Source organism: Eumetopias jubatus, unplaced genomic scaffold, assembly GCF_037043125.1.
Source record: "Eumetopias jubatus isolate StellerSeaLion01/CBP00866 unplaced genomic scaffold, mEumJub1_p1.0 scaffold_12, whole genome shotgun sequence".
Lineage (NCBI taxonomy): Eukaryota > Metazoa > Chordata > Mammalia > Carnivora > Otariidae > Eumetopias > Eumetopias jubatus.
The window spans coordinates 27389992-27413524 of NW_028274818.1; the positions used below are offsets into that span (position 1 = coordinate 27389992).

At 55.6% G+C, this 23533-nt stretch overlaps 1 protein-coding gene across 1 annotated transcript in view; it reads right to left on the bottom strand.

The window, feature by feature from the left end:
• PPFIA4 (PPFI scaffold protein A4) overlaps nt 1–23533 on the bottom strand; it is a 36042-nt gene that overhangs the window by 6612 nt on the left and 5897 nt on the right. Inside the window, exons 7-25 of the mRNA XM_028120243.2 lie at nt 23085–23231; nt 22708–22842; nt 20926–21009; nt 20533–20664; nt 20180–20242; nt 19419–19510; nt 17220–17328; nt 15459–15667; nt 13779–14019; nt 13292–13327; nt 12938–13071; nt 12458–12624; nt 10270–10363; nt 9684–9765; nt 8904–9104; nt 8135–8197; nt 5574–5749; nt 1549–1646; nt 678–853 (exon numbers count right to left, since the gene is read on the bottom strand). Coding sequence (XP_027976044.1) covers nt 678–853; nt 1549–1646; nt 5574–5749; nt 8135–8197; nt 8904–9104; nt 9684–9765; nt 10270–10363; nt 12458–12624; nt 12938–13071; nt 13292–13327; nt 13779–14019; nt 15459–15667; nt 17220–17328; nt 19419–19510; nt 20180–20242; nt 20533–20664; nt 20926–21009; nt 22708–22842; nt 23085–23231 — 2439 coding nt within the window. The remainder of the gene's footprint in view (nt 1–677; nt 854–1548; nt 1647–5573; nt 5750–8134; nt 8198–8903; nt 9105–9683; nt 9766–10269; nt 10364–12457; nt 12625–12937; nt 13072–13291; nt 13328–13778; nt 14020–15458; nt 15668–17219; nt 17329–19418; nt 19511–20179; nt 20243–20532; nt 20665–20925; nt 21010–22707; nt 22843–23084; nt 23232–23533) is intronic.

Genomic DNA, 23533 nt, shown 5'->3' on the forward strand with positions numbered 1-23533 from the left:
AGAAAGTACTTTGCACAACAGGTAGTACTTCGAGAGTCCATTGCCCACAGGAAGTTAGAAAGGCCAAACATATAAATAGGTTCAAGAGAGTTTAGCTATGGTCTTGGATGACAGCCCCATAATAATTATGAAATGTAATTTAAGGAGATGTCTCATCTTTTGAGCTGGTGATGGGGAGACAAAGCCCTGGCACGGAGAGGCTCTGGGCTGTGTTATTTGGTATATTTAGCTTTCTCAAGCCTGGGAGCCCTGGGGCAGATCCTTAGGGTGGGAGACAAAGGAGACAGTGGGCTCTCTGATCACCTCAGACCCCGGGGCTGGTTCTCCTCTAAGAAAGGTCGGGTCAGAAAAGCAGGGTGAGGAAAAGGTGCAGAGTGTCAAAGGCAAAGATGGAGTCGGGGGAGGGAAAGGGTGCCCACGGCAGGGAGGGGATGAACACAGTGTTGTGGGCCAGGGCTGGGCGGGCTCTGTATGTCAAGGACACTGGTTCCCTGGGCAGCTTGGTTATGCACCGGGACCACTTGGAGGTTTGAGGCCATTGTGATTCCCCTCTGAGACAGGCCCTAGAATGGTCCCCCAACAAATCCATAAACCCGTGTGTGTGAGCAGGAGAGAGCGGGAGAGTGGGGCAGAGGGGGAGCCCGAGATTGAGACTGATTGATGATAAGGATGCCCACCTGGGTATTCTGCGTGGGGATCTGGAGGACCAGGGCCAGCGTGTTGTGGTCAAAGTTCTCATCCAGGGCCAGCAGGGCCCCGTGCACGCCGCTCTCCTGCAGGTTTCCTGCGTAATCCCGCAGCCCAATGGACTGGACCCAGTGAACCACCTGGTCGTTGGTCCAGACGAGCACATCTGGGGGGCAGAACAAGGAAAGGGGCAGGAAGAGGTAAGAGGTTTGGCCACGCTCCCTCCGGGGACAGAAATGGGGCTCCCTGGACCCAGAGCACCAGTCTACCCTGCTTTCTGTCTTCGGTCTGTCTTCTCTGGCACCTGGGCTCCTAGAGAACAAGCCTCACTTCCCTCCATCCCTGCCAGCCGATAGGACGCAAGGCCAGGCCGTCAGGCTCCCGGCTTTCTCCCCAGAGCCCTTGCCTGGGCCCTCTCCTGCCCCCAGGCTGGAATGGTCCTCTTATTTTTCCACCTTTGAAGGGTCTTCTAAGACTTGTCTCTCTTTCCTGCCCAATGCCACCCAGATCACCAAGTTCCATGAGCACTTTCCCATACCAGTCTCTAGTGCTAGGAATCCTAGGGGACTCGCTGCATTTGTCCAGTTGGTGGCCATCGTTGGGGGTGAGGGGGTTACAGCTGACTGGGCAGGGACTGTTTCTTCTCCACCAGATGGCAACGTCCTTTGGTCATGGACTATGTCTCCCTCATCACACAGACTGGGGCTGAGTCTTCCCTCTTGGGTTTGGAGCTTCCCTGAGGCACAGAATGCCTCCTCTCCCCACCACTCACCCAGGGCAGGGAACAGCAAGGTAGGAGCCTGCTCCCCCAAGGCTGCTCCATGCCTTTCAGAGGAGGCCCGCTGAGCTTTACCAGCTTACCCTTGATCTCGTGCTGGCTTTCCTCCCGTCTTTTCTCCAGCTCCTTGCGGTCATAATTCAGTCTCTTCAGACACATGATGCCATACTGAAGACTGGTTCTGCAGGCACATAGCCCTCCCTGAGCCAGAGTCTCAGTGGGGCCACATTCCTGCCACCTCTGCTCCACATCCACCAGCAGCCATAGCATGTCCAGGCCCACGTCTTCCAGCTCAAAGAGCCTCCCAGCCTAGGCGTGTTCCTCCTTCTCCCAGGGCTTACATGTGACCCAGCCCAAGGCTATTTCCCCTCCTAGGCCCAACCCATGTCCTCCCTCTCAGCCAGGGTATGGGTCTGATTGATGGAAGGAAAGTTCTCTGAATGAAGCAACAGCCCCCCACTCTCTAGGCTCTGGAATGACCCTACAGATATCTGACCCATACAGAAAGATCCCTACAGATATTTCTTTGATTCCCCATTTCACTCAGAGTCCTTACAATGACCTACGCATGCTACATGATTTGCCCTTGTACACTGACACCTCTGTTCTTCCTCAAACACAGGCAGCACATTACGCCTGCCTATGTGCCTCGGGGCCTTTGTACTAGCTGCTCCCTCTGCCTGGAACACTCCTTCCCCAATCTGTTGCATCGCTCACCCCCTGTCTCCTTTAAGTCTTTGCTCAAATGTCATCTTCTCGATTCAATGGTCACCTTGTCCACCTGATTTAAAACTGCAACACCACCATCACCACTGCAGCCCATACTCCCAATCCTCCTTACCCTGGTCTAATTTTTTTCCTAGTACTTTTTGTCTGTTAACATAGTATATATATTCACTATAGATAGGTTAATGGATGGATGGATGGACAGATAAATAAGATAGATGATAGATAGATAGATAGATAGATAGATAGATAGATAGATAGATAGATCGTTCCTTGTCTGTCTCTCCCAGTTAGAATGTAAACTGCATGAGGGCAACTCTGTTTTGTTCACTGATCTATCTCAAACCCCTGGAATAGTGCCTGGCACATAGTCAACACCATAAATGCTTAATGAATGAAATGAAATGGTTCACAGAAAGTACTAAAAGTACTTAAACAGTACCAGATGCAGAGTAAGCATTCAATAAATAATCATAAGCCAGGCCAAGAACCACAGAACCTGCAGGTTAGAAGGGACCCCACAGGCCACCAGTCCAAGCCCCCATTTCACGCAGGTGTCACCAGTGTAGCATCCTTCTGAGCAGTGTGAGCACCTGTACCGAGCACCTCTGAGACAGGGAACTCACGACCTCTTGAGGCAGCTCATCCCACCTTTCATTAGAATGTTCTTCCTTCACTCGAACACTGCTTTTCACTCAGCCTCTCTGGGTTTTGTCATCTATCAAATGGAGGAATAGACGTTCCCAGCTCTATTATTGAGGCCATCTCCTTGTGAAATTAAATCATGCTGCCTACTCCCTCCTTCTCTCCCCTCAGCTCCACCCAGGCAGGCCTGCTTCCTAGAACAATCCCTCACAGCTCACAGACACTACTTCTAGGAACCCTTTTCTGGCCCAAGGCAACCAATTGTTGCTCAAGCCACTGGTTTAAGCCTTGGTCCGCTGGAGGCGGCAGAAGCACACACACCTCCTGACCGGAAATGCCTTCTGTCTACTTTTGGTCTCACTTGCTATCATTTTCTGTCCAAGTCCTAGGACTTTCAAAGCTGTTGCATTGCATGGCGAAAATTTAAAGTCAGATCAACCTAGGTCTGAATACAGCGGTGCCACTTCCCAGCCCGGTGGCCCTCAGCACGTGGAAATGAGGCCACCCCTCTCCTGCAGCGCTGCCATGGGCATCACAGGTGGTGGTGCATGGAAGGGCTCGGCCCCGCCCCTGGAGCATCCAGGCGCTCAGCAATGGTACCACTATCAGGAGAACGCTGCCGATGATTATGTGTGCCAGCTCTCCTATCAAAACAGCCAGTTCTCTAGGAAAGCTGCTCAAGAGAACACGATGCTCCAAGGGAAAGAGCTCAGAAATCGACGTCAAGAAAGAAGGATGTTGGGGCGCCTGGGTGGCTCAGTCGTTAGGCATCTGCCTTCGGCTCAGGTCCGGTCCCAGGGTCCTGGGATCGAGCCCCATGTGGGGCTCCCTGCTCAGCGGGAAGCCTGCTTCTCCCCTGCTTCTCTCTCTCCCACTCCCCCTGCTTGTGTTCCCTCTTTCACTGTGTCTCTCTCTGTCAAATAAATAAAATCTTTAAAAAGAAAGAAAGAAAGAAGGATGTTGGCCCCAGTCCATGTCACCTGGTGACACTCCTGGTCTCTGTCGGGCTTGTTTTCCTCACACAAAGGAGGGTTTTTTAAATGTGTTTTGCCATAAAAATTATGATTTAAAAGAATTTTTAAAGACATAAGAGCATGCTTATGAAATGTTAAGGGGAATAAAAACAGGTATATAGGTCGTTGAGGTAAGGAACAGGGAAACGCTTTAGAAACCCTGAAGTACTCCAGACTTAGAGCTGAATCCGGAAACCACGTGTGCAGCCTGAGACTCTCCTGGGGCCTGGGCAGAGGGTCACCAGGAGGACCTCCAGAATGCTGGGTGGGGCCGGGCTGACTGGTCCGCTAGCCGACCAGGCGCATCCCAGCTTGGCAGGGGAGCAGCCCTTCTCTCCCCAGCCCTATCAATCACTGAGGAAGGGACAGGTGCAGCCAGGCCTGGCAGCCTCTGGGACAGAGACAAAAGATTCCCTTTCGGCCCTGGGAAGGGGTGGGGGAGTGCCGAGGGAGGTCACAGTAGGGAGTTCTACCATCACAGGCTCTGCGGTGTGGTGGCAAGAGGGCTAGACTTGGCTACCATCCCTGATGCTCCTTCCCGTGCCTCAGTTTCCTCCCCCATAAAACGGGGAAGCTAGCTAGATCCCTTCCAAATTGAACTTTCTGTGGTTGATGAGTCAGAGAGACCACGAGCCCCAAGAGAACCTTGAAAAGCCACACGCTCCCAGCCCCAACATTCGTCGCATTATCCTCTCATTCTCCTCGGTCTGAACACCAGCTGTGCCACTTGCCAGCGGAGTGGCACTCAGAATATGCGAGGTGGGTCATACCTCTCCTGCAGGGCGGCCGTGGGCATTAGAGGTAAAAGACAAAGAACCTGGCTCAAAGAGCAAGGTTTCTGTGTGATTTGAAGCTAGATGTTAAAAAGCCTTCCTAACAACTGTCAGCCCCTGGAATATAACCACCCACCTTGCTCCCCCGTGCAAGTGCCCCCTGCGCTCAAGCAGGTAGCACAGTGAGTGAAGCAGGATCTGGGGACTGCGCCTACCTGTGGCAGGAGGGCGGCCACCACCAGCACCAGCTGGCTGTCTCCATGCTAGAATGTGTCAACAGAGCTTCCAGTTTTTTAAGAGAAGCCAGACATCCAGAACTTTGTGTAAAATTTTCTAGTGTTTAAATGCTGGCAACTAAATTCATAATCTTTAAAATACCGTGTCAGCCAAACAAAACACAATTGTGGGGCCAAATTCTGCCCACGGGCTGCCAGCCGTGGAGACCTCTGCTGCAGACACTTGTGAACAGAAGACCTTTTCAGCAAAGGGGAGGAGAGACTTGGATGGCATCCCGTATACCAAAGGGCATGGGTTCAAAGCTGAGAGGCTCAGATCTGGGATGCAGGCAGGACTAGGGCCCAGAAAGACCTTTCCTCTCAACTTGGAAGGAATTAGACCCTGAAACGAGACACTGGTTTCAGTTTGAGGCTCCCCAGGGTGAACAGAGAAACTTCAGCAAGCCCAAAGACAAAGAAATGAAATGCAGACCTAGGAGGGAAATCTCCAAGAATGTGAAGTTAGGGAAGAATGACTTTCTGTGTCTTAAGGGCTGGAGGTGAGAGAACCGAATCCTCCCTCACATTGCAGGATGAGACGAGGATCCGGCTTTCACAAGCGGGAGACCCATTAGCGCCCAGACGGGCCACACAAGGAGCTGGAGGCCCCTGGATCCCTGCAGACAGACCCCCCCAGGGCTGGGGGAGACCTGCGGCACGCTCTGGCCTTGCTCACCGGTGGAAGCTGTCCACCATCTTCAGGTGGACTCGCAGGTCCTTCTTGGTGAGGTGGTCCAGCATGCGCGCGTCCACCAGGCACTCCATGAAGTAGCTGCGGTACTGGGGGAGCCCCAGGCTGGGGAGCCATTCGTTCCCAATCCACTCGTGGTTCATGTCCCCATAGGCCAGGGTCTGGGGGAACAAGGCAGAGCGGCTATCGGGGAGGAAGGCAGTGCCAGCCGGCCATAGCCGGCATACCCGGTGGAGAGAAAAATCCCTCCATCCACCGTGGCAGCTTATTTTCACTAAGAAGCTGGGAGTGGTAGGAGGTGGGGGTTTTAAATGGCACCTTTTAAGATCTCAGAATGATATGGTTCTACTCACGGATCAATTATCTACACTAATGAACAGAAGCAGCTATCCAGGCAGCAGATAATATGAAGTCCTTCCTGTCGACTCAGGAATGCATTTGTGGTGTTGTGTGGCTGACCTGCCTTCCTGGTTCCCCGCCGGCCTCTAGCCCACTGAGCCCAGGGGACAGGCCCAGTTTCAAAGGACCACAGAGTGGCCTCCCACATCTATCCAAGAGCTACGTATGGACTAAAGAACTCAAAAGCCACAGGTGAAGGCCTGCACCTGAAACACTCAGCACTCTGAGCTCTGGTGTACAGTCCAGGAATTCCCCAGGCCTTCTGTTGCTTTCTCCAGCACCCTACACACACCCCCGGCTGCCCCCCTCTTCGCGCACCACCCGCGCCCCCCCCGGCCACCCCCCCATGCCGTCCGCCTCTGCGCACCCCCAGCCGCCCCCTGGCCGCCCCCCTCCACCCACTCTCTTGTCACCTCCTGCCAACACAGGGCCTCCTGTCTACCTGTCCTTAGAAAGACTGTAGGAACAGCACTCCTCCGTCACTCTGGTTCCTTACCCTACTTCCTTTTTTTTTAGCTTGAAACACTGATTTTATCTTTTAAAATGAAATCGTTAGACATATAAAAATAAATGTAGCACAGGTTCATTATTAAGCATAAAGAAGAAGTCAACATCGATGGACACCAGCCACGCTATCCCACGGCTGTGTCCACCCCCATGCCCGCCTTCCCCGCCCCATCCCCTGCTGCCCGGCTAGAGGTAACCACTATGCTGAGTATTCTATCATGCCCTTGCTGGAAAAAATGTTTTTACAGTTTTTACGATCTCCGATGTGTATTTGTCTTAAAAAAAATTTTATTAAGTTTGCTTATTTTTGAGTTTTAGTATAAAATTCCATGAATCTTTTGGCTTAGATTTTGTACTTGACATAATATTTCTAAATTTCATCTATTTCCTCTGCTGGAGGTTTCACTGTGTAAATATACTATGACCGATCTGTCCAGGACCCGGTTGGGTGTCCCCTGAAGTATCCACAGTGCTCCTCGACGGTACTTAGAGCCCCGCCCCATGACATAGTGATCATGGGTGTGTTATGTGTTTCTTGCCTGTCTCTCCCCTAGAATATAAGAGAGTCCACTTCTGTATCCAGAGAGCCTAGAAAGGCCTGACACCTCGTAGCTGCTCAATAAATATTTGGCTACTAACTAAATGAGTAAAAGGTCTTTGCCCAGCTCACCAGGGGTGCCCCTGAGGGATGCAGTGAGGAATAGGATTTGTACCCATCTCAGTCTCATTATTCCCGGGAAGAGAGGGGAAGAGGCAGGTGTGCTGGGGACACAGCCTTCTAAGGCTCCCCACTGGCCATCCTGAGAAACCAGAACAAGTAGCTAGAGGGGAATGAGGAGGGAGGGGGCCTCAGCGGGAGGAGAAAACCTGTCCACGGCTTTCCGTGCGAAGAGGGGACGTAAACAGACTGGGACTCAGGGAGTCCTGTTGGGCAGGGAGCCCGTTGGGAAAATACTGTCCTGAACTCCTGAGAGGTGGTTCTGGACAGAGAAGGGAGTCTTACCTGAGCCCAGCTGCCCTCCTCACTGTCCTAGCGGGAACGAGTGCAGCGTGTCAGGGGAAATAGGCAGAGTCAAGGAACCTGGAAGCGTCCACCCTAGGCCCCATCAAACAGAGGGAGCAGACACCCCAGTGGCTGGAAGGGTGACTAAGGAGAGCTTGTTGGGATGGTCAAGAGAGAACACAGGGCTGGTGCATGTGTCTGTGTTTGCACAGCAAATGTGTGTGTGGCAAAAACACACTCCCACACCTCGCAGGCTTGGCTGGGAGCCCCACAAGGGCCAGGCTCTCCCATTCCCTGGCCCCCCAGCAAGCATCAAGCACAAGGGCAAGGACTCTGTTGCCCAGAGCAGAGCAAAGCACTCCCCATCCCCAAGGCCAGCTCTTCTCCACTACAGCGCGCCAGTGGCCTAGGGAGAGCTCGGGACCCCCGGAGACGGATCCCCCAGCACACACAAACTGTTCCCAATCCCACTCCTTTCCCACCAGCCCACCACCTGAGAACAGAACCCAACACACACCAGGGATACCAGTCTCATATTAGACCGACTGCAACCCCCTCTCACTTCCCACCACCTTCCCCTCGTCCTCATGGGGGTCATCAGCCCCAACCCAGGCCCAAGGCCCAGGGCCAGACTCACTGTTTTAGTGGGTGTTGCCAGAGTTTCCATCTCTTCATGGGTGACCCAGACATTCCCGGAAGACTGTAGGCAGAAAGGGAACCTAGCAGGTCCTGTCTGTGGGTCCCCAAGATTCCCCTGAAGCTGGGAACCCCAGGGACAAGTACAAACATTCCTTCCCCTGAGTCCTCCCACAGGCCCGGCCCCGAGCCCCGCACACTGTCTGGCTCAGAGCACCTCCCCGGATCACTGTAGCTGCACTGCTCGGCACAGTGCCTGGCACCTAGAAATGCTCAACAAACATTTCCTGAATGAATATGAATGAATGGCACCGATCGTGGAAAAGGGGCGAATCCCCATCAAAGAAACGGACAGCAGTGAATGATGTTACCCTAAGGGTCCATGGACTAGTCTGCACTCAGCTGGAGAGGTTGGAGGACCAGGACAAATGCCCTGTCCCTCCGCCTCCCTGAGTCCAGCAACAACACAGAACCCCTGGAAGCCCTGCCCTTGGAAACTCTGCCCAGAGATCTGCAATTGTTGGCACAGTGGGTATAGGGAGATGGGGCCCACTAGTGGTATGTGAAGGCAGGGAACGAGGCTGCTGGGAGCCTCCTGGAATCAGTGTCACCCCCCCGCCCCCGCCACCCCGGAGACCAGGCTGAGCCCTTTGAGGGACTAGAAGGGGCAGGAATCAATGTTACCATCTTCCCAAAGACCAATGGGAAAATTTGCAAATACTATCCCAGGACTTCCGAAAAACGTCCTGGGTGAGGGAGACGCCACTCACAGTCCTGGAGGTGGGTGGGGCAGAGGGGCTGGTCAGCGACACCATCTCCTGGATGGCTAGCCGGAGCTTGAGCCGGTGCAGGGCGTTGCTGATGCCAATCTCACGCTGGATCTCCGTGTCCGACAGGGCCGACATGATGGCACCACTCTTGACATTGGCCCGGCAGGCTGCCACATACCAAGCAGGCATCCCCACCCAGAGCTGCAGATACGGGCACAGGGGGTAAGTTCAGCCCCTTCCCCAAGATCTGGGCCCCACTGCCAGGAGCTTGACAATATCAAGGAGCAAGGGCCAGGCCTCATCCATGGTCTCAAAAGAGCAAACACAGAGCAGAAGAATTCAGAAATGTAGAGATGACAATCACCAAATGCCTCTCTTGCCCATTTTACAGATGGAAAATCTGAGGCCTGAGAATGTGTGGGGATTTTCCCAACATCACATGAGTGATCAGGTCCAGGGGACAGCCTATAGAGGGAGTCAAATTGCCTGTGAAAGCCTATGGCTCAGTGATACTTAGCTCCCCTAACCCAAACCAAGCTACCTGTGAGGCATCAGCAGTAAGTGGCATCAGTTCTGCCCTGCACAGTAACTGGTACGGGCATTTGCTGGGGAAGGGAGCGGGGCTAAGTGCTAGGCATGCCACATGTGTACTTGGAAGGGGAGAAACAAGCTGGGAAAGTTCTACGGACACCACCCCTCTACCTACCCGAGGAGTCCTCGACCCACACCGCACAACCTTCCCACCAGCCCCCTGAGTAGACTCCCTTTGCCTAGGCTTACCTCCAGCCAGGAGACCACAGTAGGGCCATCCCACTGGGCAAAAGGCATTCCTTTTCTGCGGGCGTCTTCAAGCAGCTGGTGTCTTGCAGGAAGAGGAAGAACAGACTCACTAGTCTCCTTTTCTCCCAACCATGCCTACTCCAGGGGCCATGGACTATGCTAAGTGGGACTCCCACAACCCAACTCCCCACCACTGGACTGCTACCCCTGCTCTGTGCCTGAAGCAGTATGATGCCAAGCCATGGGGCAGCACTCCTCTCCATCCCCAGAGGGCAAGGGGCTCTGACTTTGTTTGCACATGGCCTGACCCACAGACATTTCAGTCTGCTCCGCGAGAGACCCACAGGTCGTAGGTCACCTTCCCACAGCCCCCCAGCCTCCTTCTCCCTTGGGTCATAGTAAAAACCACCTCCTAGTCCCTGCTGTGCCCAGGGGGACCAGGCCAACTCAGTTCAGAAAGGGCCTTGATCCGGTTCTGGCTGCCTGAGCTCAGTCCCGTGGCACCTAGAAATGCTCAGTCCCATGGCAACCCAAGGGAAGGACAGCGGGTGAGGTGCCGGGCGCCACCCTGGCCTGTGGCTCTTACTTCTTCTTCAGACGCCGGTCCTTCTCTGCCTGGGTCCCCAGCTTGGCAGGCACCATGGGCTCCTGCAGACCAAGCTCGGAGTCTGTCAGCAGAACTAGAAGGGAAGAGAAGACATGTGAGCCAGGCCCTCTCCTTTTCCTCCCTTGGCCTGGGCCAGGATTGGGGAGCAGACCCCCAGGAGGCTCCTCGATGTTTAACAACCCAGGAGGCCTGATGGGACCATTCATTATTCCTAGAGCCTCGGCTCGATGTCCCTACATCCAGGGTGGCCCCACAGTGGCATCAAACGGGTCCCCCAGCCCAGAGAGTCTCCCCCAGAGAGCCTCAACCCTGCAGGCATTTTCCAGCCAGATGGACTAAGGCTGTCCTACCCTTTCAGCAGCAGAAACCTAGACCGAACATTGCTCTCCTCCAAACCAAGGTGCAAAGGAAATCCGGAGAGCCAGACGTGAGTGGGCTCCGGGCTCAGAGAGGATTATCCTGACCCGGCTGGGGGTGGGAAGACGGACACACTGAGAGACGTGCCCCTCGGCCTCTTTTTCAGGAAGCACACTTGCACGAACCCCACGGGGGAACATTCCTAGCTCAGTCTTCTTCTATTAAGGATCTCCTGAAAAGGACACCAGACCCCTACAGAGTTCATGGCAGGCGCCACATCTTAGAATTCATCAAGTTCTGGGCACACCGCACAGTGCGGCCGGCCGTAGGTGTGGGCGATCCAGAAGCCGAGGTGAGATGCCGTCTCAGGGTTAGGTGCCGCCGGGGTGCGGGGAGCGTAGAAAATCCTAAGACTTCCCACAGAACACCTCTTCCACAGATCAGACCTTCTTGGCCCCCTCCCAGCCCCATCTGTGTCAGCTCCTGAGGGCTGGGGGCAGGGTGCTGCACCTCATTCCCCACCCAGGCGAGAGGTGCCTTTCCTCCTCCTCTTCCTCCTCACTCAGTTAACCAGCTTCTGATCCCCACCTTCTCTGAGGTGCAGGGAGGTCTAATTATGCCTTTGGGTTCAGAGGTTCCTTTCTTCTCATCAATCAGGCCCTCATCCTGCACGCAATTGTCAATGCTCCCACTGCCTTGGGAGAACTTCTCAAGGCCCTTCTGAGCTGGGCCCAGCCTAGGGTCCACAGCCACGCCTCCACTCCTCCCAGCCTCTCTCTCCCCCGCTCTGAATAGACTCGATTGTGTACAGAGCTCCTGCACCCAGAACCTACCTCTCCCAGACCCCCGGTCCCCTCACACACAACTCTTCTTGGCTTGGCCACTTCCTACGCAGCCTTCCCGCTTCAGCCCAGCGGTTGCCTAGCAGAGGAAGCCACTGCTGGTGTCCCTACCACTCCACGGCCGAGTTCGGCGTTCCAGAAGCACCTGAAGCATACTGCTATCATTACGCCGTTCTGGAATCATCTCTTTATATACATATTATCTTTTTTCCTTTCCAGGAGACACTGAGCTCCTTGAGGGAAAGGCCTATTGTTCCAACAACACCTAATGCTGAGCCTTGTATACGGTAGTTATTCAATAAATGTCTGTTGAACAAATGACTGGTAGATGAGGGAAAGAGGAGGAAGGGAGGGGAGGAAGGAAAGGAAAGCAGGAATAGGGGAGGGCAGAGAAAGACGGCCGACATTTGTTGTGTACCCGCCAGGTGCCAAGCACACACAAGAACTTTATATTAGCACAGAAGTGGTAATGCTACTCCCGCCCAAGCATTTCCGAATATCTATGAAGCCATCAATAGGCATTATGACATGTTGCATCCTGGAGGCCAGATGTACTAGAAATAAGTTCTAATCAAGAACCGATTCTCCTCAAGAAAGAACCCAGAGATTCCTCCCGAAAGTCCTGAGCACGGTACTTCAGAAAACCTTCAAACTGCAAGAAACCTCAGAGGTCCAACCTCTCGCCCATACAGGAATCCCTTCCACAGCATTCCAAGTAGAGCCACCCACCTGCAGCCGGACGCTTCCAGTGGTGGGAGCCAGCGGCTCCTGCGGCAGCCCTTGGCCCTGTGAAACAGCTCTAACCCAAACCACCTGCCTCGCCTCTCCTCTCCGGAGCTGAAATCGGCCTGACCTGTGGCTTCCACCCACGGGCCCCCTGGGAGGCAGGCGGAGAAGGCAGGATCCCAGGACTCCCTCCTGCTCTGGCCCCTCTGCTTGCACCCACTCCCTAGGACGTGGACAGACACCATGGCCCGTGGCTCCATCCCGGCTCAGCTGGATTAGCCGGCCCTTCTCCTTCTTCCCGAACAGGCGGCCGATGGACGACTTGATGCCCTTGCGCTTGGCGCCCTTGTGCAAGGAGTCCTGGCTGCCGTCGCTGCTGCTTGGGTTGCTGCCCGGATCCTCCAGAGCACTACAGGACGGCCACGAGGGGGCGGAATGAAAAGAAACATGCTTTCATTATAACAGGAGACCTGGGAGTAAGACCTCTGGAAGGACTTAGGGTAAGCAGCAGAGGTTGCGGGGGGGGGGGGGGGAGCAGTGCAGGTTATGATCAGAGCAGGTGACGAAGGAGACATGGGAATGTCCTTCCCTGACAGTGTTTCAGAGAGAAGCGAGATGTTCAGACACCTGGACAGGTGAGACTCCGTCCCTCCAGAGGCAGGAGGGGGGGATGAGATGACCTTGGCCGTAGAGGGACTCAAAGTGGGGCCCGTGCCACTTACCTTTTGCCTTCTTCCTGGCTCAGGGCTGGATGGCCAAGCTTCTCTAGCCGCAGCGTCCTGGGTGAGGAAGGAGGAGAAGTCTCACATTTTATGGTGGCTTTATCCTCTCGGTTCTCTTCCCGAGACACTGGCGACTGAACAGACAGTGAAGCCGTCAGGGGATAGAGGGAGAGATCTGGGGCCTGCCTACCCAGCCCAGACGAGGCAGAGGAGCTTGGAGAAATGCAGTGGGAAGAACGGGGCCCTCTCTGAGCCCAGACTCAGACTCAAGGGCCCAGCCAGGGGAGAGAAGCCAAAAGGGAAGGGCCTGGGAGAATTCACCCGTTAGTACCTGGGTCATCGGGCAGCACTCACCAGCAGTTTCCTCCTATGCTTTCTTAAGTCACTGGGCTGGAAGAGAGAGTGAAGGGTGAGCTCAGCATCACCCTCCGGATGCCCAAAAGTCCACCCCAAGGGTAGCCCAGTGGTCTTAGGAAGAGACGATAGGATTCAGTGCCTTACACAGGCCGAGAGAGAATACCCCAGCAGAAAAAAAGCTAGCCTGGAAAAATAAGTCAAGGCCACCTCTGGAAGAGAGGGAGAGGTATGGGCAGGGGGTGAGTTTCTTAAGCATTCTGCACTTATCCAAGAGAAAGGGTTGCGGAAGACATGACGGGCGCAGGCCAGAGGGACATGTTGGCCGCCTGACACGCTGGGGTCTACACACGTCGTGGGAAGAGGATGCCAGGCCCAGCTGAGAAGGAGTGAGCCCTACCAAGCCTTCGCAGCGACCCTCGGCCAGCCCCCAAAGCAGAGCCCAGAGTTGACTAGGGCTGTTCATCAACTGTCCTAAGGCTCTCACCAGGGTCATGACCCCCATGCGGTCCAGGTCCTGGGCAGCACTGCGGGAGGTAAGCTTAGGCGTGGAGCGGCCGCTGAGCGGGGGGGACGCACTAGCCAGGGACAAGGCAGTCAGAGAGGTGGGAATGGAGCCGCGTTTCCGCAGCTGGGTCAGGTTGAGGGCCTCCATGCTGCCGCTGGTCACTCGAGTCTCAATCTCCTCGGCACGCAGCTCCGTGGACTCCTTCTCTTCCTGGATCATCCTGGGAGGCAAGCAAAACCAGACGTTACACTGGCCCCAGCGAGGCCCAGCAGGAGGCAGGTGCCGGCACCGCACTCCCCGCTCTGGGACCCCAGGCAGCAGGCAATGCCCAGGGGAACGCGGCACTGTTTCAGGCATCGCTGGGACACGCCAGGCCTCGTGGACACAGCCCGATCTTCCCACTGCAGCTCAGAAACATTCCTCTGTCTGTCTTGTTAGCTGACTTCACGTAACAAAACTCCCCAGCTCAACAAAGGAGGAATTTAGTCAGTGGGATACAAACCAGCCTGGAAGGCAGAATTCTTGACCTACCACTGACTACGTGGACCACCTAGGGTTAGACTCTTTGGCCTCAGTTTCCCACGAGACCCATGCAATGTCCAAGCCAGCCGTCCCCGAACCCAGGTCCTTTAACTGACGCTGACCCCTGATGGAGTTTTCCGTGTTCCATGAAAAATGAGAAAACCCATGATAATCCTGGGGGGGGGGGGGCGTGTGTACACAGCCTCACACACATGTACACACACGCATGTGTTGATGTGACAATGCCAACTGTCCGTTAGGAGCTGGACTTGTCTTTATTCTGAGTCTGTCTTTCCAACGTCAGGGGTGTTAATATGCCCTTTCTTTTGTAGAATGGTTGTGATAGGGGACAGCAGTTACTTTTCATGGGTTCCTTTGCAGAATAAAAGTTGGCAGCCCTAGGTTACTACCCTTCTCTCGTGTGTGTGTGTGTGTGTGTGTGTGTGTGTGTGTGTTTTCTAACTGGTCTGTGAAATCCAAAAGTGCGGGAACCATGGAACCAGATGTCCCCTATAGCCCTATGAGCTCTGAGCCCTCTGGCTCAGATTTGTCCTTGCCGCTGGTCATAAACATTCACAAACCTCCTACGAAGGCAGGGTAAAGTACAGGTCTTGATCGCTTTCCCTGCCACGGGTTTCTGTTCGACGCCTCATTAGGGATGGGAGGAATGCTACAATACACAGAGTGTAGACCTGAGTGCGAATCCTGGCCCCGCCACTTACTGTGGGGCTTCGGGCAAATCCCTTAACCTCTCTGGTCTCGGTTCCCTTGGCTGAACAACGGAAATAATGCTGCCTCCCCCAGAGATGCAGGGGCAGACTGACCGGAGCATCTACAAAGTTCTCCCCCTGAGGTGGTCTCGGTCGGGGGTCTCCAGTCTCAGCCGCAGGAGCTGCAGGAACACAGCCTCCCTAGCCCCGGGAGGGGAAATGAAGCCCGAGAAGTCAGGCTGAGGTCTCACCCCTCTCCATCCGGTATGGAGCCTGATGCCCCCTGCTCGGAGTCCCTAGACTGAGCACTCAGAGGGGCAGCTAGAAGAGACAAGCAGATACACGTAGAATTTGTCCTGCAGTGCCCGAACCTAAAGTGGCCCCTGTCCTACAAGGCACCTCCCAGACCCTCCGCCCCAGCCCGAACCTGATCTCCTCATTGATGGCATCCAGCTGCTCCTGCAGCATCATGGCCAGGGTCTGGGCATCCGAGTGGCCACTGGGGGAGACAACATCCACGGAGCCCACCAGACCCCCTGGCTCATCCTCATCCACGTCGGAGATCTCGGGGTCACTGTCAAAGGCAGGGGCGGCTGTGGGGGCCAGCACCCCAGGCAGTGGAGAGGGCTCCCAGTCCTTAGTAAAGGAGGGGAGAAGAGTAGGAATAAGACACACCAGACTGCGGAGGAGCAGGCCCCTCCCCACCTATCCCAGCAGCACTGGCACCTCCTGGGGACTCGTTAAAAGCGCAAAATGTCAGGCCCCACCCCAGACCTACTGATTCAGAATCTGCATTTTAACCAATTTCCCAGGTGATTTATTTGCCCATTAGAGTCTAAGAAATACTACCCCAATTCAAGGAGCCAGGTAGCAGAGTGGTTAGGAACAGATTCCAGAAAGAAACTGCCTTGCTTTGAAATCTGATTATTAGCTGTGCAACGGAGGTAAAATTGTTTAACCTCTCTGGGCCTCAGTTTCTTCATCTGTAAAACGGGGATGGTAATAGTACCTACCTACGTTGTAGGTAATCGTGAGAACAGAGTGAGGACATGCATGGAAAGCACTTAGCACAGTGTCTGGCACTATATAAAGGCTACCCCTTTCCATGAATACAAACTCTCAAAGAGTAACTAGATCCAGGGTACAAGAGAAGCCAAGCAGTCCTGTCTGTCCTGCGTCTCCCAGGGTTTCAGCACATCGCAGGATCCCGTACCCAGCCCTGAGAAGTGGTGGTCTCAGAAGTCACCCTACCAACCTCTTCAGTGGATAAAGGCCCAGAAGAGGAAAGAGGACAGAAGTGGGCTGAGCGAGCCAGAAGAGCAGGGGGGCCAGGGACAGAGAGGTGCTCCAACCCCATCCTCTAGGACCCAGACCCCCAAATTCCCATTAGGGCTCTTTTCTAGCTCCTGGGCACCTGCTGTGTTCTTATCAACAGAAAGAGGAAAGGGAGAGGGCAGAAAGAGATCCCTTCAGACTGTGACCCCATCAGACTAGGGCTTTCCTAAGGGCAGAGATGAATCCTCCCCCAGCAGGCTAGGAGTTCCCTCCTTCTCTAACCTATATCTTGCAGTGCCTCAGAGCATAGGGAGGACCTGGGTTCAGGGCACAGCATGCTTAACAATTATGGCGCTAGGATGGAATCACGTTTCGCCAGATAGAAGATGAGGTGGGTCCTGGTCCTCTTCTGCCCCGTTCTTTCCTGCTCCCCCTCCCCGCCCCCCAGGCAGTCTCAGCAGGAACGCAAAGCTGCTTCTCAGAAAACTTCAGGTGCCATCTCCCCAGGGCCACTTAAACCTGCCATCCCTTCCTCATCTCCCCCATAAACCACAGCTTGTGTTCCAGAAAGCTGGCCAATTCCATCTCACCCCTGCATCTCCCACCCTGACTGCCAGAAACACACGCCTGCACCCCCAGGCACACGTGCACACGCTTCAGTAGGGCCTCAGGGACTGGCTGGCCGCCCGCCAGCCCCACCACTTGCCCACCAGGAGGCCAAGGCGAGGGGGCACAGCTGTTGCAGCTAACAATGGCCCCAACCCCAGGGCTGCAGCTGTTGTCCACACGGGGGGGGGGGGGGGAGGATTTGCACCGCACGCCAGCCGTCTGTGAAACTGGAGCCAGGCACACGGCCGAACTGACCCCAAACTCCCCGGGGAGACCCCTCCACACTCACCCCTCCACCCCTCACCTTGGCAGACTCCTCCCGCAGCGCTGAGTAGCGGCGGTGCAGGCTTGAGGGCGCGTGGGTGGCTGCACTCAGGGAGAACCGCACATCCGCTGCGCTGCCCATGTGCGACCTTGAGTGGTTGGGGAGGGGTGCCGCGGCGGGGTGGGGGGGGGAGAAAAGACCAGCCCTGAGGACTGAGAGCCCCAGCTCACACCCACTAGGTCCAAAGAGTTAAGGGATCTTTGGCTTGGCGAAGAGAAGTCTTAGCTGGCAGAAAGCTACTGGAAATGGTTTAAGGGCTGCCGTGTAAACAAGAGATTCGATTTATTCTCTGGTGCCCCAGGGATCAGAATGATCCAGGGGAGAACGTTCTAGGGAAGCAGCTTTCCATTTAACATAAGAAGCACCTTCGGATGGTAAGATTTGGTTTATGATGCAACTGGTGGCTTTTAAAGAGCTGAGCTCTCCATCAGAGGTATTCAACCCTGGCTCTCGGGCCATCTGACAAGAACGGGGCTGGAGAGCTCCGGGCACTGAGGGACTTTGCAAGGGCGGGTCTCTGAAGGTCCTTTTAATCCCTAAAGTCTTTGTTTCTTTGTCTTCTCCTCAGCAACTTTCCTTGGATTTCCCCATAATCTGTACTGAGTTCCTGGCGGAAATTCAACCCAGGCCGACTCCCTTTCCCCCAGGAAGCTTCAGGAGGCCCGGACACTCTATCAGATACATGGGCTAGAAAAACCACTTAGATGCCCCCTGGGTTTATTCCAACCCTGAGGCTTTAGAATCCCAGTAATGATGCTCTGGAATGTCTGGACGCCTTCCCTAGTGACACTTCTTCTTCCCTATGATGCCTTCCCAGTTTGGAACCCATGAGGGGGCCCAGGGCAGAGGGACAGGGCAAGCCTACAATGGATAAGGGAAATGGAGCAGGGAAAAGGGAGTTCCTGCTTATCCCCCTCTTCTCTTCTCCAACTCAGTCCCAATCCCATGATGGGTCCAGTCTTTCTATGGTCAAAGCCAAGAATGCTCAGCCATTAAGGAAAGCAAGCAGCGGGAAATAACTTGGTGTTCTCTGAGTCATGAGTCGTATTCATTGGGGGTGGGGGTGGGGTTCTCTTTGGAGAAACCTATGGAAAGGAAGAAGTCAGAGGGATCCCAGCTGCTATTCCCTGTCTCTGTTCCCTGCTTCTCTCCACGCTGTCCTAAACAATAATTCCTGATGAACTTGAAGATGGTACTTAAGTCTCTACCACCCCAGACACCCCCAGGCTTCTCTTCTTCAGGTTCAATGTCCCTTCCCCTAATGCAAGCCCTACCCCTCCATACAAATGTGTATGTACACATTTCCTGTGACCACTCTTCAGGGAAATGGATCCCTATTGCCCTGACATAGCAAAAGCATGACTGAAGGGAACCTCAAAGACTCCCTCCTGTGAGACTGGTTTGGAAAGAAAACAGCCAGGAGCCATGAACCTTGAGGGGCATCGCCCACTAGTATCCTCAATCTTCACCCTGCCTCTCTGGGCAGAGAAGTGGCAGCAAGACTGAGGTCTGAGTTCAACGTCAATTACTTCACAGAATGTGGAGAAAAATCCAGAAGTTCCCTAAAACATGGACCTAATTCCAGCAGCAGGTGAAAAGCACCACTCTCCACCTCTTACAATGTTTTCAGAAAAAGGGAGGTCACAACCATGACGTGGCCTCTCAACTTCCAACTGTGAGGAAGTTCTGGATGCCTCATGTCAGTCTCTCGTGCTGCCTTTCTGCCCACTGCCTGCTGCCTGAACCTGTGTGGTCCTTAACTCTCAAGCAACAATCCTCCAGAGCCCTAAAGATGGTGTCTCCGAGGAACTAGAATGAACCAGACACTCTCCATGAGCAAGTCCTGTGGGACATAGGTGAGCATGTAACTCAGCAGACCCCTCTCAATGGCATGTCCTCTGTCAAGGAATCAGGAAGTGCGGCCCGTGTCCCATGGCTCTGGGGAAGGAGCATCCTCTCTTTACTTGCCTCTCAGCATCCCTCAGAGGACAGGTGCTCCCTCTACGCTGCCCAAGTGAGCTAGGTGACTTTGGCCACGTTCTGGGAGCCTCAGGGTCCCACCCTGGATAGGAGGAGGACCCTGAGGTCCTGGGCGGTCTTTTGGTGGGAGGAAGTCTCCTTCCTCAGGGTCCATCCAGGACCCCATCCCAGCACGCCCAGCCTCCCGCGCTCCAGTACCTGGAGTGGACGCCATCCACAAACGGCCCCCCTCGACCCTTCAGCTGGTCCACCTCTTGGCGCAGCTTCTCAATCTCTTCAGACAGGCGGCCCTGTGCCAGGCAGACCCGGGGTGAGGGTGGGGCCAGGGAGGGGCGGAAAGGGGAGAGAGGCACAAAGAGGACAGCAGAGTTGGGGAGAAGCAGAAGAGTGTCCTGCAAAGTCCAAAGCCAGGGGCCCCCGGCCAGGCCTACAGACAACACCAAGAGAAGAGGTGCAACTGGAAAGTGAGCAGAAGGGCGGGCAGCGGGCAGGCGGAGGGCAGGGCCAGGAGAGCGTCTGTCTTGGTAAGGATGCTACTGGAATAGGCCTGCGGAGCCCTCACCACCACACAGACGCATGGCGACACCGGCTGGGCAGCTGAGGGGAGCAGGGTGCCCACCCAGACCTCACAGACGGGGCTGAGGCAGGGCCAGTGACAAGTCCTCTCAGAATCACCGGAGGTCTCCTGCCTCACCTGGCCTGAGGCCCCACCAAATCGTACCCTGGGCCCTGCCTCTGGGGCCCACCCTATGCCCTGTGCTTATGGCCTCCGTCTCTTCTTTACATGTGGGTGGCGATGCATCCACCGTGCTGGACGCTAGCGAGGATCAGCGAAATCACGTCTGTACACAGACTAGCGTGGTGCTGGGTGTCAGAGCAGCTGCATGAAACACAGTCATGTTCCTTCCTCACCGCAAGCCCGGCCCTGCCAGGCTGGCGGGCTGGCCAGCAGCTGGTACCTTGTGATGGTGCTGCTCCTCGATCTGCCGCTGGGAGCTCTCCAGCTCCTGGATCAACGTGTTCTGGGGGAGAACAGCTGGGAGCTAGGGACCCCGCCCCGGTTCCTCTACTCCTGCGCCGGCCGGCGCCTTCCCCTCCCTGCCCCCACTCTCCAGGCCAGCCCGCCCCTCCTCACCCCTCCTGCTCCTCCTTTCTCCAGCCTCCCCAGGTCCGTCCACCCAGGTCTGCGTCCCAGACACACCCCGCCCCTGACGAACCTCTCGCATCCCAACTCCTCCCCTCGGCTCCACCCACACCCTCGCCCCGCCCCACCCTGGCAGCCCCGCCCACCCAGGCCCGCGACCCACCGCACCTTCTCCTCCAGGGCGGCCATTCGCTCCTTGAGGTGCAGCTGCAGGCGCTCGTTGGACTCGCTGAGCAGCCGGTCCACGGTGTCTGACAGCCGCTTGTTGTGGTCCTCGTTCATCTTCTCCCGCTGGCGCACCTGCAGAGCCAGCACACCTGGTCCCAGGTCACCCCAGGGCCGCCCATTCCCGCCTGGTTCCACCCCACTCACCCGTCCCCTACTCGTCCTCCCGGAGCCCGCTCTCCAGCTCCCCCGACCACCTCCTGCGGCCCCTCTATGGCTCTGTCCCTGGCCAGGCCCCTCCCAGCTCCCACTCTTCTCAGGCCTGTCCACACGCCATCCTGGGAGGCTGCTCTGGGGACAAGGAGAGGGCCTGAGAGCCCAGCGCGGTGCTCTCACCCTCGCCAGCTCCTGGTTCTTCTCCTCCAGCTGCCCCTCCAGCTGCCGCAGGTGCTCCTCAATACTGCCGTGCCTTTCTTCAGCCTGGAGGTGGACACGGGTCAGTGTGGCCTGTAGATCCCCTGCCCTCCTGCTCAGGCCCCGCATCCCACACACCCTGTGCCAGGGGGCTCTTCGGGGATCAGGGCCTCGGTACAAACGAAGCCCAGCCCTCAGCCTCTCACCCTGGACCAGAACTACCACCACCACTGCCCTTCTTCCCAAGCACTCTCTCCTCCCTGCCAAGTGTTCTTCCTACTCAGGGCCTGCCTTAAAACATCCTGGAGCTGGCAGCCCAATGGACTCCCCACGTCCAGAAAAAATCTCCACTTGAAAGCATGAGCTACCATAAATCTCCTCTATGCTTCCAGGTAGATGGACCTGCACTTAATATGAATGCAAGCCAGACTGCCTGGGTTCAAATCCCGACCCCCTCTCTTCCCCAGTGTGTGACATCGGGCAGGTTATTGGATCTCTATGTGCCTGAGTTGCCTCAACTGTAAAATATGGATAGTAACAGCCCCTGTGCCCACTGGACCATTGTGAGGACGACATGAGATAATCCATGGCAAACACTTAGGATGCAATAAACACTCAGCAAGTGCTAGCCATGGTTATTACCCACCCAGGCAGAGTGGACTCCCTTCCACTCATGTGTCTCCAGAGATGGAGACCCCATGTCTCCGCTGACAAGATATTCCAGACCAGCACACATCCTACAGTCAGGAAATCCCTCCTTTAAGCCCCCTACTATGACTCATTTGAACATCTGAATCACTTCAGTCCATCCCCTCCTGTCAGTTTGGGCAGATAAGAAAGCTGACAGCTCAGCATCCCACACGTGGCATCCTCTACTGCACTTAAACCCAGCACTGCATCCCAAGGAGCGAGCAAGACCTTTGACACCGCCAAGTCTAACCCTATCATCATAGAGATGATGACATGCTCAAAGCAGCCAGCCTCTATCCTCCAGAGGCTCTGGGGCCTGCTGCTTACCCACTGCTGATTTCCTTCTCTCCACGGGTTGGGGGAGGGTAGCTCTGGTGACCCCACATGAGGTCCCCCTGAAAGCATCCAACCCGCTGCAAACACTCTGAAATTCTCTTGATTAGCCCACCGCATGTCTAGGTGCGTGCATTTACCCAGCTCTTCCAGCTTCAACGATGATCTCAGCCTGCCTACCTCTTAGAAATTATTCCTCCATAAAGTTAACTATCCATCAGGTACAAATCTATTCCCTTTTACTAATCCTAAAGCTGCAGTCTTCAAGCAGCCAGACTTGGTCCCTAGATCCAGAACGCTTCAGTTTGATGAAGAAAGGCATGCTCAGCCTGCGCTCCCACTGCCGCCCCCCACCCACTCTGATCCTATCTCCTCCTGGATTTCATCTTTCCAGAGATGAAAGTCCTAATTTTTCCACTCCAGCCCCCAACAAAAGCTACTATTAATACAATAGTGTAAATGATCATCAAAACATTTTGCTTCGGCACAGTCTTATCTACTTCTCCGTGGACTTCTGCAGCCCTCCTCAGGGGACCGTCACTTCGCTGAGGGGTGACGAGGGCAGGGATTACTTTTCCAACAGACAGACACAGACAGGGTGCTTCCCGGAGCCGTGCAGTGAGAGGCAGTTTCCTGGCTCCCAGCCCTGCCTGCCTCCCGCTCTCTCCACGCACTGCCTGGCTCTGTAAGAGCTCGGGAAGCGGAGACAGAGGCAGATCCCGGGGCTCTGGACCCACTTGCCTTGGTGAGGGCTGCAATCCTCTGAGCCAGCTCAGCCTCCACCTCTGGCAGCGTCTCGGCCTTGCGCATCGTCTGCTGCAGCTTCTGCTCTGCCACCTCCAGCAGCTCCTGCAGGTTCCGGGCCTTCTCCTCACACTGGCACCGCGGAGGGGGGAGCGGGGGCACCAAGAGTCAAGAGGGAGCCCCGAAGCCTCCCCCACCTCATGGCCCCGCCTCAGGAGAGAGCAGGTGACAGGCCAGAAAAGCCAAGGACAACCTGGTTCTAGGCTGCCCATGATGCCGGGGCTCCTGGGCCACGAGGGGAAGGTTCCAGCACGATCCTCAGGACCGCCAGGGTCAAGTACAGTGCCTGCCCCCACACAAGCGGGAGGAGTTACCTGGCGGTGCAGGGACTCCTTATTGGCCAGCTCATTCTCCAGTTTGTCATTGAGGTCATGGATGGACGTGGCCTCGCGCTGCGCAGCCAGGTAGCGCTTCTCTAGTGTTGTGATTCTCTCCTCCATGTCTTCCTTCTGAGCCAGAGCCTAGGGCGGGAGAGGAGGGGACGGGAGGGAAGCGCATCAGCTTCTCCCTGCCCCCATCCTGTCTGCATCTCCCCACCAACGTCTGGCTGCCTGTATCCTCCCCATGCCTCCCTGCCAGTTTCTGACCTTGACCCAGCCCTCCCGCCGCTCCTCCACACAGTGGACCCCACCCAGTGTTCAGTCTTAAGCTCCCCAGCCCCGGCCTGGCCCTCCCTCCACACCTAGGGCATCCTGGCAGCTGCCCTCCGGAGTGCTGAGTGCCCGCACGCAACCAGATGGGGGCAGGCCGGGGCCCTAGCTCA